Source organism: Somniosus microcephalus, chromosome 2 (assembly GCF_052327205.1).
Source record: "Somniosus microcephalus isolate GS21.2 chromosome 2, FLI_Smic_1.0, whole genome shotgun sequence".
Lineage (NCBI taxonomy): Eukaryota > Metazoa > Chordata > Chondrichthyes > Squaliformes > Somniosidae > Somniosus > Somniosus microcephalus.
The window spans coordinates 298,078,523-298,091,738 of NC_140988.1; the positions used below are offsets into that span (position 1 = coordinate 298,078,523).

The window sequence follows — 13,216 nt, forward strand, 5'->3', positions numbered from 1 at the left end:
TTACTGCTGTAACCATATTATCATATCAATAGCAGTAAGTTCTGGAATCTTCTAATCGGTGATGACTCAGGCTGCTGTAAGATACTGCTGGTGTGTCCTTTTGAACTGAGCCATGAGAACTGCCAACTCCATCTTGTGTTCTCACAATGTGGCCATTTCAGGGGTTTTACCAATCTAGACTGGATTTTCTGGATTTTGCGAATCCTACAGGACAGATTGCTGGACTGCTGTGACACCCTGCAAGCCCCTTGCCGCGCTGGTAAACGCAGCCATGATGGCAGCAGTCTGAGCTTGCGTGGCTGAAGTCTGAGCTTCCACTGCAGACATTGGGTGGCTTCTGCTTGTGCTGCAATGGAAGCTGAGACATCAGCCATCAGAAGCTGCATCATGTTTGAGTCCAAAAGTGCGCTAATGGAGTTGGCCATCACTTCCATGCTGGAAATCATGGGCTCCAAGCTCTGTGCAAAGCCCTGTGCAAGATTGGTGCCAGACTCCTCCATGCCACTTGACATTGCACTCAGGCTTTCTGGCAGGCCTGCCAATGCCACAAGCATTTCATTGTGCATTGTGCAGACTTCTTCCGTAGGCCACCGCATCAAAGTCCTCACCTAAGCCCTCTGCAGCAGAACGCATAGAAACATAGAAGATAGGAGCAGGAGTAGGCCCCTCGAGCCTGTTCTGCCATTTAATGAGATCATGGCCGATCATCCAAATTCAGTACCCTGCCCCTCCTTTCTCCCCATATCCCTTGATCCCTTTAGCCTTAAGAAATATATCTAACTCCTTCTTGAATATATTTAATGAATTGGCCTCAACTGCCTTGTGTGGTAGAGAATTCCACAGGTTCACCACTCTCTGGGTGAAGAAATTCCTCTTCATCTCAGTCCTAAATGGCTTACCCCTTATCCTTAGACTGTGACCCCTGGTTCTGGACTCCCCCGCCATCGGGAACATCCTTCCTGCATCTAGTCTGTCTAGTCCTGTTAGAATTTTATAAGTTTCAATGAGAGCCCCTCTCATTCTTCTAAACTCTAGCGAATACAAGCCCAATCGACCCAATCTCTCTTTATACGTCATTCCTGCCATCCCAGGTATCAGTCTGGTGAATCTTCGCTGCACTCCCTCCATGGCAAGAACATCCTTCCTCAGATAAGTGTGTGACCTCGCCCTCCTACAGGGAGCTGGCACCTGCGCTACCCTTTCCTTCTGCCCTGGCTGCAGGCCACTTGTGCCCGGTGTCTCACCACGTGCAGATCCCGCGTCTAACCTCTGCTCTAAAGTACGCGGAGTGTCAGTATCTAAGCTGGTGGCTGGGAGTGTGAAATCGGGTGATGGTGCTGTGTCTTCTGCATCACTGCCTTCTTCCTCTTCTATTTCCTGTTCCTCCACCAGTGCCTGGCCAGGTGGCAGTTCTTGGCTATCTGAAAGGAGAAAGGCACAAGTGTAGGGTTGTGGTAAGGGGAGGGGAGAAAAGCAAGAGATGCATGCTTATACCATGTGCAGCTTGTAAATCGGAAGAGATTGTGGGATAAGGGGGAAATGGGATGTGAGAAGGAGATTACGTATGAGGATACCGCCATCTTGTATTCTTTCAGCCCTGTCGCTGGCCACGGGATCAGCAATGGCCGTCCCAATAATGGCCAGCACCGTCTCCTCCAACGGGGTCAGGTTACGGAGCTGTGCCCATCAAAGTTCCCTGTAATTTCTTTTGGGGCCGCGTGGTCCCTTTAAGGCCCCCTGCTGAGCGTGCAGCCACTCAGCAGCACAGGAAGTTGGCGTGCTGCCTGCATGACTTTGAACGGGTGATCCCGCATCACGATCCCCGCGCCCGTTTTCAGGGTCAATCAAAAAGCCGTTGATGGCTCTAGAACGAGTTTTACAGGTTTATATGAGACAATATATTACCTGAACAATAAAGCTTTGATCCTGTAATTTTAACTGTTACTGCTTTTTTCTCTACTCAGTCAGTTGAATACAATGAGGGTGGAGGAGAAAAGAAAATCACTGTGAATGCCTGATGTTAAAAGAACAATTTAGTGCAATAATGTAATTAATTTGAGGACTAGAGTTGGTCAATATTGAATTATTTGTGCACAGAAATAAATGTTATGTTTTGATTATTCTGGCAGATAGAAGTCTCAGTAAAATCAACATATTTTTGTGGTTTTTTTATTAATAATGCTTGGAATGAAATATGCTGGGGGAACCTTTTTATGCTTCCTGTTCAAATGGATTGGCTACATTTTGAACTATCTTCCGCATTCTGTAATCTATTGTGAACTCGATATTGTAACTGCACAAACACAGTGTTGAATAGTTATCATTCTATCCTGTGATCGGATTGAGGGTAGCCAGGGTGAACTTTCCATTCTGTAGTAAAACAAAGGAGTTACTGTTTCAATAATCCATTACAGCTACAAGATGATTATCATTTATTTTTAGTCAGAATATTTTGTTTTAATGCTATTTTTGGTGAATAGCATAGCATATTGAATGCATATGATAGATACTTTACCAGTAAGAAGACAAGCAATAGATTAACGTGGCTTTAATGTTAATTAGCGTCGTAATTTCATCTGAAAACCAAAACCGTTCCAATTATTGGACAGTTGATTAAATGGACACTGAAGCAGAGAATGTGATACAAGAGGTGTAATTATTGAGTCTGTATTATTTTCTGTACTTTGTTCATTCTATTGCCTGTACTTAGCCTGAGGAGATAAGAAAATGATGCAATGCTTTCCTCGTCTTAGTTACAGAACAGATGCATGCTTGTGACATTCCTACACCTGATAAATTGAGGGTTCAAACATAACGCACATAGACAAATCTAAAGCAGTTTATGAACATGGCCTTATTTTGAGATTTGATTGTACCCTTAAACAAGCATTTTGTTTTATACATTAACAAAATGTTTTGGGGCTATTGTTCCTGAAGTTGCAGTACTACAGAATCTGGCTCAAAAGCAAAATGGCTTGGAGGGTTGGACAGCAGTACTGAAAGGTGACTGCAGCTTTAAGTGTAATAGGAACAGAATGCCTGTTGTACTGTGATCTACTTAATGAAGTGATGTGACTCATACTAGGGAATTACAATCTTATTTTTCTAGTTTTATAAACTAGAATTCAGTATGAAAGAACTGGATACAATTTCTGCAGTTTCAGAAAAATCTTTTTTAATCTGCTCAGTTATTTATTTCCAAGGAAGTGTTTCCAAGTAAATGTTTTAATAGAATTCAGAAATAGAGCACAAATTCCGAACTCGGTGACAGAAAACCAGATTTGTCCCACATCCTTCTAACCAGGTGGCCAGCTCATCTGGCGTCCTCCAATCACGTGGATGTGTAGATGGTATACAGACTGCGCGCCATTTTTCCCATCATTAATCACTAAGAAACAACAAAAAAGAGTTTGCTTTTAGAAAACACACAAACTATTTTTTGAATAGTTACAAACAAACCCTGGATAATTCTGATAATATCATTGCCCAAGTGGTAGTTAACTTACAGAATAAAATTAGCAGGAAGAATTTACTATTTTATTTCCACCTTTCTCCTCTGCCTCATCTCCTAAAGGTACTGACTGGTACATGGGTATTTACTGGCCTCTGCTGTCTCGCCCAAGTGCCTGTTATTCATTCACATGTCTGCAAGCTTCGACCATGCAGTGCATTATAACTGAGCCAACCTCATCCAATGTCCACACACACACAAATACTTCCGAGCATGGGTCACTGAACAGCAAACAGAAATAGGAACCTTTGTCAGTTTTTCTCCTTCCCAAGCCCAGGTGTGTAGGAGCCAATTGCAGCATCCCAGCTGCTGCCCTGATTAAGAATGATGAAATCTGTACAGGCTAGGGATTGAGTCTGGAATCTTCCTGGTTGGTGTGCTCAGTGCTCAGTTCCGTACTATCAGTGCATTTACAGACTGAACTTGAGCATTTAAATTTAATGAAAAAGAAAACCTTCCTGTCTCATCCGTCTCCAAGAGCAGATTAAAAGACAAATTTTGAAATACATCTTGCCATTTCTCTCTTCCAGCTCCTCACAGCCCTTACCTTCAAAAAAAACCAACAGAATTTATTTGTGTGTGTGAATATCTAGAGAACAGTGACTGAAATCTCAATAATGGAATTTACTGGGACCTACCATTTGGCTACAGTCAGTTGATTGCATGATTGTTGATTGTAATGTATGGCTGGAAAACTTCACAGAAATACTTTTAAGGTAAGAAATTTGTGTCAGATGTAAAATACCTTTATTTCTCCTGCAGCATTTTATGGACAAGATGGACAGTTTCCCTCCATTTTTTTCCTGAAGGGGATGACTTATGCTGGAGTGTTTGTTCATAAAATTGCTTTTTTCCTTTTGTTGGCAACAATTATCTTTGCGATAATAGCAAAAAGAAAATATATCTAAAACTTATGGGTGTAAAATATGTATCAGTAGACTACACAGTATGGATGTCTAGGTAGATTAACAGCATATTCTGAACGGGTAACATTTATGTTGTACTTAAACATGTTAAACATGGGGAGCGGGCAGGGAAGTGGAGTTGAAGCCAAGATCAGACCAGCCATGATCTTATTGAATGGTGGAGCAGGCTCGAGGGGCCAAATGACCTACTCCTGCTCCTACGTCTTATGTTCTTATTTCATTAATACAAAAAGAAAATACTGCAGATGCTGGAAATCTGAAATAAAAACAGAAAATGCTGGAGATACTCAGCAGGTCAGGCAGCATCTGTGAAGCGAGAAACAGAGTTAACGTTTCAGGTCGATGACCTTTCGTCAGAACTGGAAAAAAGCAGGAAATGGAACAGATTTTTAAGCAAGTGAAGAGGCTGGGAAAGGGGGGAGGGGATGAAAGAACAAAAGGGAAGGTCTGTGATGGGATGGAAGGCGGGAGAGATTGAGAGACATTAAGAGATATTCAAGGCAAAAGGAGATGGTAATGGAACAGGTTAAGGACAAAGGATGGCTCTAGATGAAGTGTAAATTGCGCTGGCAGAATGAAAGAAAGCTGCCATGTGGGGGACAAGAAAAAAAGACAAAGCGTGTGGATATGATAGAGGCTGAGGTTATGACCTGAAATTGTTGAACTCTATGTTGAGTCCGGAAGGCTGTAAAGTGCCTAATCGAAAGATGAGGTGCTGTTCCTCGAGCTTACGCTGAGCTTCCGTGGAACAATGCAAGAGGCCGAGGACGGTGAGGTCAGAGTGGGAGTGGAGTGGTGAATTAAAGTGACAGGCAACCGGAAGCTCGGGGTCACCCTTACGGACTGAACGGAGGTGTTCCGCAAAGCGGTCAACCAATCTGCGTTTGGTCTCCCCAATGTAGAGGTAACCACATCGTGAGCAGCGAATACAGTAAACTAAAGTGCGAGAAGTACAAGTAAATCGCTGTTTCACCTGGAAGGGGTGTTTGGGGCCCTGGATGGTGGGAAGGGGGGAGGTATAAGGGCATGTGTTGCATCTCCTATGCTTGCACGGGAAGGTGCCGGGCGAAGGGGAAGGGGTGCTGGGGGTGATAGAGGAGTGGACAAGGGTGTCGCGGAGAGAGCAGTCCCTATGGAATGCTGAAAGGGGAGGTGAAGGGAAGATGCGTTTGGTGATGGGATTACGCTGGAGGTGGTGGAAATGGCGCAGGATGATCCGTTGAATGTGGAGGCTGGTGGGGTGAAAGGTGAGGACAAGGTTCTGGTTCTGGGAGGGAGGGGAAGGGGTGAGAGCAGAAGTGCGGGAAATGGAACAGACACGGTCAAGGGTCGTGTCAACCGCTGTAGAGGGGCATCCTCAGTTGAGGAAAAAGGAAGACATGTCAGAAGCACTGGTATGGAAGGTGGCATCGTCAGAGCAGATGCGGCGGAGATGGAGAAACTGGGAGAATGGAATAGAGTCCTTACAGGAGGCGGGGTGGGAGGAAGTGTAGTCCAGGTAACTGTGGGAGTCAGTGGGCTTGTAGTGAATGTTTGTTAATAACCTATCCCCAGAGATGGAGACGGAGAAGTCGAGGAAGGGAAGGGAAGAGTCGGAGATGGACCATGTGACGGTGAAGGAAGGATGGAAATTGGAAGCAAAGTGAATGAAATTATCTAGTTCAGGGTGAGAGCAGGAAACAGCACCGATACAGTCATCAATGTACCAGAAAAAGAGGTGAGGGAGGGGACCTGAGCAGGACTGGAACAAAGAGTGTTCCACATATCCCACGAAAAGGCAGGCATAGCTAGGACCCATGCGGGTTCCCATAGCAACACCTTTGATTTGGAGGAAGTGAGTGGAGTCAAAGGAAAAGTTGTTCAATGTGAGAACAAGTTCAGCCAGGTGGTAGTGGATGGGGACTGGTTGGGCCTCTGTTCAAGGAAGAAGCGGAGCGCCCTCAGGCCATCCTGGTGGGGGATGGAGGTGTAGAGAGATTGTACGTCCATAGTGAAAAGGAGGCGGTTGGGACCAGGAAACTGGAAACTGTTAAAGTGGTGGAGGGCGACGGAAAAGTCACGGATGTAGGTGGGAAGAGACTGGACAAGGGGAGAAAAAAAAAGTCGAGATAGGAAGAGATAAGTTCCGTGGGGCAAGACCAGGTCGAAACAATGGGTCTACCAGGGCAGTCCTGTTTGTGGATCTTGGGAAGGAGGTAGAAGCAGGCTGTGCGGGGTTGGGGAACTATGAGGTTGGTGGCCGCGGGGGGGAAGATCTCCAGAGGAGATGAGGTCAGTGACAGTCTTGGAAACGGTGGTTTGATGTTCGGTGGTGGGGTCATGGTCCAGGCGGAGGTAGGAGGAGGTGTCGGAGAGTTGGCGTTCAGCTTCCGTTAGGTAGAGGTCGGTTCGCCAAACAACGACAGCACCACCCTTGTCAGCAGGTTTAATGACAATGTCGGGGTTGGATCTGAGAGAATGGAGTGCTGCACGTTCAGAGGGAGGTAGGTTGGAGAGAGTGAGGGGAGCAGAGAAATGGAGACAGTCGATGTCACGCCGGCAGTTTGTAATGAAAAGATCTAGAGAGGGTAAGAGGCCAGAGGGAGGGGTCCAGGTGGAATGAGAATTCTGAAAGCGGGAGAAAGGGTCAGCTGTGCAGGGGGAAGACTCCTGGCACAGAGACAAAGGCGGCGGAAAAAGAGCTCAGCATTGTGCCGAGCTCAAAATTCATTGAGGTGGGGGCGTAAGGGGATGAAGCTCAGGCCTTTGCTAAGGACTGATCGTTCTAAGGTCAGAGAGGGGAAGGTCAGAGGGGATAGTGAAAATGCGGCAGGGGGTGAGATTGGGAGACCTGAAACGTTAGCTCTGTTTCTCTCTTCACAGATGCTGCCTGACCTGCTCAGTTTCTCCAGCATTTTCTATTTTTAGTTCTTATTTCATTAACTGCTTCCAATTTAAGTTTTTGTCTGTTTTGTGCTGTATGCTAAAAGAGTCATAATCTGAATTAAGGAACTTACTATTTAAAAAAAAATTGCCCTCCATATCTCCATCAGAAAGAATGATGTTCAAGCTGGAACTGGAGAAATACCCAGCAGGCTGGAACCTGTCTTGGAGGTTTCCTGGCAATAGTTTCCTTCCCTCACACCAGAAGTCCATCCACCGACAATGATGGACAATGACCCCCACCTGACATCATGCTAATAGACAGGGACTCTTAGGACCTCATTTTCAGAACCAACTATATCCTACCAGGAAAGTACACAATAGATATGATAGTGTACATTTCACTATCCCTGGCCTGGGGACAGAATGGAGGTCAATAAAACCTTTAAACCTCTTACATCAGATATTTGAAAAACATTATATCCTTCATTCCTTGAACAGCGGAGACATGGTACAGAAATTTCTATTTATTAATGAAGTATTAGCAGACTTACCCACTCTGTACCCATCTGTGAGCCTTTCTTTCTTTGCGAGGTTTTTAGCTACGATCAGTAAATGTCCCAGCAGCTGTTTACACAACAAGGAGAAACAAGCTTCACGTCAGAATCAAAACACCTCCCCTTGGTTAAGCTCACACATACAGGTTTTAACAGCATCCAATATAACATAGCTATCAAATAAAAGCTTTATTTCACTGCTACAGTTTGTACCTTTCACATATAACCAAAGCCATACAAACATTCTACAGTGCTCTTTAAATTTGACAGCTTTATAGTTCACCTTCTACATTAATACAACAACAACTTGCAATTATATAGCACCTTTAAAGTCGCAAATCATCCCAAGGCGCTTCACAGCAGCGCTATCAAACAAAATTTACACTAAGCCACATAAGGAGATATTAGGACAAGTGATCAAAAGCTTGGTCAAAAAGATAGGTTTAAAGGGCATCTTCAAGGAGGAGAGAGAGGTAGAGAGGCAGTGAGGTTTAATGAGGGAATTTCAGAGCTTAGGGCCTAGGCAGCTGAAAGCACCGCCACCAATACTGGAGCAATTAAAATTAAGGACACACAACACGCCATAATTGGAGGAGCGCAGAAATCTTGGAGGATTGTAGGGCTGGAGGAGATTACAGAGATAGGGAGGGGTGAGGCCATGGAGGGATTTGAAAACAAGGATGAAAATTTTGAAATTGAGGCGCTGCAGGACCGAAAACCAATGTAGGTCAGCGAGCACAGGGGTGATGGGTGAACGGGACTTGGTGCGAGTTAGGATACGAGTTTTAATAACTCTAAAAGGCAGTTATACCTGAAAACAATCAAAAATTCTCCTACAGTGTTTAACTAAACTGTTCTTTAGGAATACCTTATAAAATGCAGCTGAAACAGTCATAAAGTGGATTTTTAATGATATTCTTAGCAACATTTCCAATTTTCTCCCCTCCTGAAGTGAAGGACTCAGGCTGGGATAGCATCTGACAGGCATCGGCTGCCCTCCAGTACCTTACCCAAGTGGCAATTCTTCATGTGTGAACCTAGGTACAGGAAACTCTTTTTTATCCGGCACCGACGGGACCGGTGTGGTGCCAGTTGATCAAAAAGTCCGGATTACAGAGAGGTATACTTACTAAGGTACGAGAGCCCCGTACACGGCCACAGGTGCAGGAGCCCCGGTTACACGGCACTTGTGCAGGAGTCCCGGTTACACGGCCGCAGATCCAGGAGTCCCTGTTGCACGGCAACAGATGCAGGAACCCCGGTTACATGGCCACAGATCCAGGAACCCCGGTTACACGGCCACTAATATAAAGTAAAACTTACCTGAACCTACTCCTGAATTTTGCCGGTTAAGAGAGGTTTCCGGTTATTTAGGTGCCGGTTAAAAGAGTTTCCTGTACCGGGTTTCAGCAGGCTATAACAGTAGGATACATCATAGGTCAGCACAATTCTATCCTCACCTAATGGCTCTTGATGCTGACCTTCCAGCAGTTGTCACTGGACAGCAATCAGAAACAGGAACCCGAGCCAGTTATTCCCCTCCCTAGCTCAGGGATGCTAAGGCCAACTACACCAACTCCACTGCAGCTCTCGTTGAGAGCCGCTAGTGTAGCACAGACTAGGGATCAAACCGATCTGGTCTGAATGGCCTCAATAACATTGCCATTTACCACCAAGCAATAACACAGTATTACATTCTAGTTCTAATAACCATCCTTCCCTACCTCTTTGTCATCATCTGTTGTGTCACTGATCCGTGGTATAGGGATTTTAGGTATCACAAGAAAATGAACTGGGCCCTGAGGATTTATATCTCTGAAAGATAGACACTGTAGAGAAGAAAAAAGTAAACAAACAGAACCATAGATGTAATATAAAAGAATACTGTAAATAGACATTTTAGAATCAAGTACCCCCCAACCTCTTTGTGCTAATAAGAAAAGCAAGCCTTCATTTCTCCGACTGTGTATATGATGTTCTGGTCAGAGTGGGCTATGAAAATTCTTACACTAATTTAGGGCAGTCTTTCACATGCAACGAAGAATGCCACTAATAAACAATAATGAAGTACAGGAAACTTTGGTTTATCCGGAGGTTGTATGTCCGGAATACTCGATCTAACGGCAAAAATCAGGAGCCGTTTTCTATAAGTTTTTTTAGATCTCGTTCTTTTTTTTCCCAGTCAGGCACTGCAAGGTCTGTTGCATTGGCAAGCTTCAGCTAGAGACGCTTGCAGCTGCAGCCGACTCTTTAGAAGCTGTTGCTAAGCAACAGTGTTTGTTGTCAGATACGGAGATGAAAACCTCCGTATGCTTCAACATTAACTTTGTATGTCCGGCAGTTTTGATAGATCGGCAACACGCCGATCCCGTCGGTGCCGGATATCACAAAGTTTCCTGTATGTTTATTGTAGAAGTAGTGGATTTGTTTTCCATTTTAAATGCTTCTTAGAATCAGACTGTTCAGTAATCATTCAACGCAGTGAAATAATTTACAGCAATGGTATAAGCAGGAGTACAGTACCCATACTAATTACTCCTGACTTTAATTCACAAATTTGTCTACATAACACTGACTGCCATTCTAAAGTAATTCATTGGGACTTCCTGAGGACTTCACAAGACATTATATGGATGCAAGTTTTTTCTTTAAAATGTTAAAGACACATAATTCATGCAAATAAGAGTGCATCAGGAGACCTTTATTACCACATGTGAAATGAAACCATAGTACTCCATTGCCATGGCAGTGTTCTATATACAGATTAATGTTTAAACATTGAACTTATGGATTGTAGGAGACAATTTTTTTTTAATTCTAAAATATGTGCTCACATGATGGCGCAGTTGGTAAGTGCACTGTTTGATGGGTAACTGACCCAAACAGATGACAAAGGTCCAAGTTTCAAATCCATGTAAGTAGAGTTAGCTGGGGTGGCAGTAGTAGGTGCACTACAATTGGGTAACTCTTGCGGGGGGGGGGGGGGGGGGGGGGAGAGAGCAGATCCCAGATCCATGGTCCCGACTCTTTGTCATCCTGCTGGAAAGATGTGAGGAGGTGAATACAGGATTGAACTCTGATGCCATGTGCCCCCGCAAACGAACAGCAGGTACTCACTGCCTGGGCTCACACATGAAAATTAACCACTTGGGCAAGGCATCAGAGAACCATTCTCCAGCATGATTTAGCACCTTCAGGAAATTTGGAGGGGTTGGGTGGTGGGGAGAAAACTGTTTTAAAACACAAGATGGATGAAGTGAGGAAGAGCTTCATGAAATTTACATGCTGATTTAATGTTCTTGTCAGCACTGTGTTTAAAGACAGAAATGGAGTGAGTGCTGGAGACACTCGTTTTTATTTGATGCATTATTTTCTCAGCTGTGTAACAATGTGAAATATCACTGGTAGAGTCTATGAAAATAACAGTAATATAAATTAGCACAGTAAATATACCTGGTCGTCTTCATATATAATGTCAGCAGGAAGTGACTTATCAATAATTTTTGAGAATAATGTAGGTGGTTGGTTTCCGTATTTCTTTCTCGCATCATCAGCCAGCTTTGCTTTAAGAACTTCACTACCATTAACTTTTGATGAACAGAAGCCTTTCTAAATGTGAAAAAGGAAAAACCAGAGTTTAATATGCAATACATTTCTGCAGTCACTCCGGGTGTAACTTGCCCCTGCACCTCACCCACAATATGGTAACTAAGTTGAACCTGAAAACACAGCGGGGTTTAACACTTGTGCTTTTGGGCAGGTTATTCTTTTTATTATCATTCTTCAGAATGTGGGCATTGCTGGCAAAGCCGGCATTTATTGCCCATCCCTAGTTGCCCTGGAGAAGGTGGTGGTGAGCCGCTGCCTTGGTAAACCATAGCAATCCATATGGTGAAGGTACTCTCGCAATGCTGTTAGGTTCAGGATTTTAATCCGGCGACAATTACTGCCACGCCCGCCTCCCAAAGAAAATCGGCTCCATTGTTTCTTTAAGAACAAATATGAGAGATTATATATTACATAAAAGGGAAGATTTTGTAAGGCTCTGCTCATGGCACAGTGCTTCTCCGACCAGGGTTGTAAAATCCACAGCCATGGTGCATGCACCCAATTCACAATGCACATTTCATTGCAAAGCATTTTCATGCTTTTCGTAGTTACACTGTTAATGGAAAGGCCCCTTCCAATAAACAAAACAACAGTGTCAGTTAATTACTATTTCCCAGCTTACTTTGACATTTCTTTTGCCCTTTCAATCCGCACCAATTGGTCTGGGCCTATGGCCCTTGTCCTTTCACAGCAGATTCTAAAATAACATCCACAGTTCATGAGGACCTGACTCCAGTCTGGGATTTGATGTACGCTGTGAGCTTAGTGTCACCAGGCTCAGCAGAAGCACTCGAGCCTCTGAGGCAGGAGGTTATGGGCTTGCAAGCCCATTCCAGACTTGAGCACATAATCTCTATTCAGTGCAGCATGTTATCAGAGCTGCCATCTTTTGGATGAGACATTAAACTGAAGCCTCTATCCACAGGTCCGGGGAAATAAAAGATTCCTGGCACTTTTTTGAAGGTGATCAGGGGTGTTCTCCCAGTGCTCTGGATAACATTCTTTCCTCAACCAACACCACTAATTAGTTAGAAGGGTAAAAAGGGAATTTGAAAAAGGCCTACTAGATAATATAAAAGGAAATAATAAGGGCTTTTATAAGCATATAAAAAGTAAAATAATAGTTAGCAGGTAGGACCACTCTGGAAATGATGGAGGGAACCTAATTGTGGAGGATGAAGGCATGGCGGAGATATTAAATATATACTTTGCAGAGTTTTTACAAATGGTGGTGGAAGTGAGAATGTAACTATACTAAAGGAAGAATTGAAACAATTGTTAGAGATAACTATAGAAAAGGAATTGATTCTGAAAGAATGAGAATTCAAGGTGGATAGATCACCAGGCCCTGATGACATGCACAATAGGCTGTTGAAAGAATCCAGGGACAAGATAGCAGAGGTTCAATATTTCAATCCTCCTTAAATATGCAAATTGTATTGTAGTACTGGAAAGTAGCTAGCTAATGTAACCTTTGTTCAAGAGGGAAACCTATAGATCTGTTAATCTAATGTAATTTCTGGGTAAACTGTTCGAATCCATAATTTGAGATAAAATTAATGAGTATTTAGAAAAACGTGGAGTAATCAAGGACAGCCAGCACACATCTGTTAAATGTAAGCCGTGATTAACAAATTTAATAGTTTTTTTGAAGAAATCGAATAGATAAAAGTGAATGTAGATGTATTTTATATGGATTTTGAGATGGTGTTCAATAAGGTGCCTCACAAGGGACTTGTGACAAAAAAATG

At 43.7% G+C, this 13,216-nt stretch overlaps 1 protein-coding gene across 3 annotated transcripts in view; it reads right to left on the minus strand.

Moving 5' to 3' along the window:
- Positions 1-3,158: 3,158 nt before the first annotated feature.
- Positions 3,159-13,216, minus strand: part of LOC147123469 (uncharacterized) — a 36,379-nt gene continuing 26,321 nt past the window's right edge. For all 3 annotated transcript variants that reach the window (XM_085973399.1, XM_085973406.1, XM_085973415.1), the window contains 4 exons: positions 11,310-11,465; positions 9,581-9,685; positions 7,854-7,926; positions 3,159-3,388 (listed from right to left, as the gene is read on the minus strand). In XM_085973399.1, coding sequence (XP_085829525.1) covers positions 3,297-3,388; positions 7,854-7,926; positions 9,581-9,685; positions 11,310-11,465 — 426 coding nt within the window. In that variant the 3' untranslated portion in view covers positions 3,159-3,296. The remainder of the gene's footprint in view (positions 3,389-7,853; positions 7,927-9,580; positions 9,686-11,309; positions 11,466-13,216) is intronic.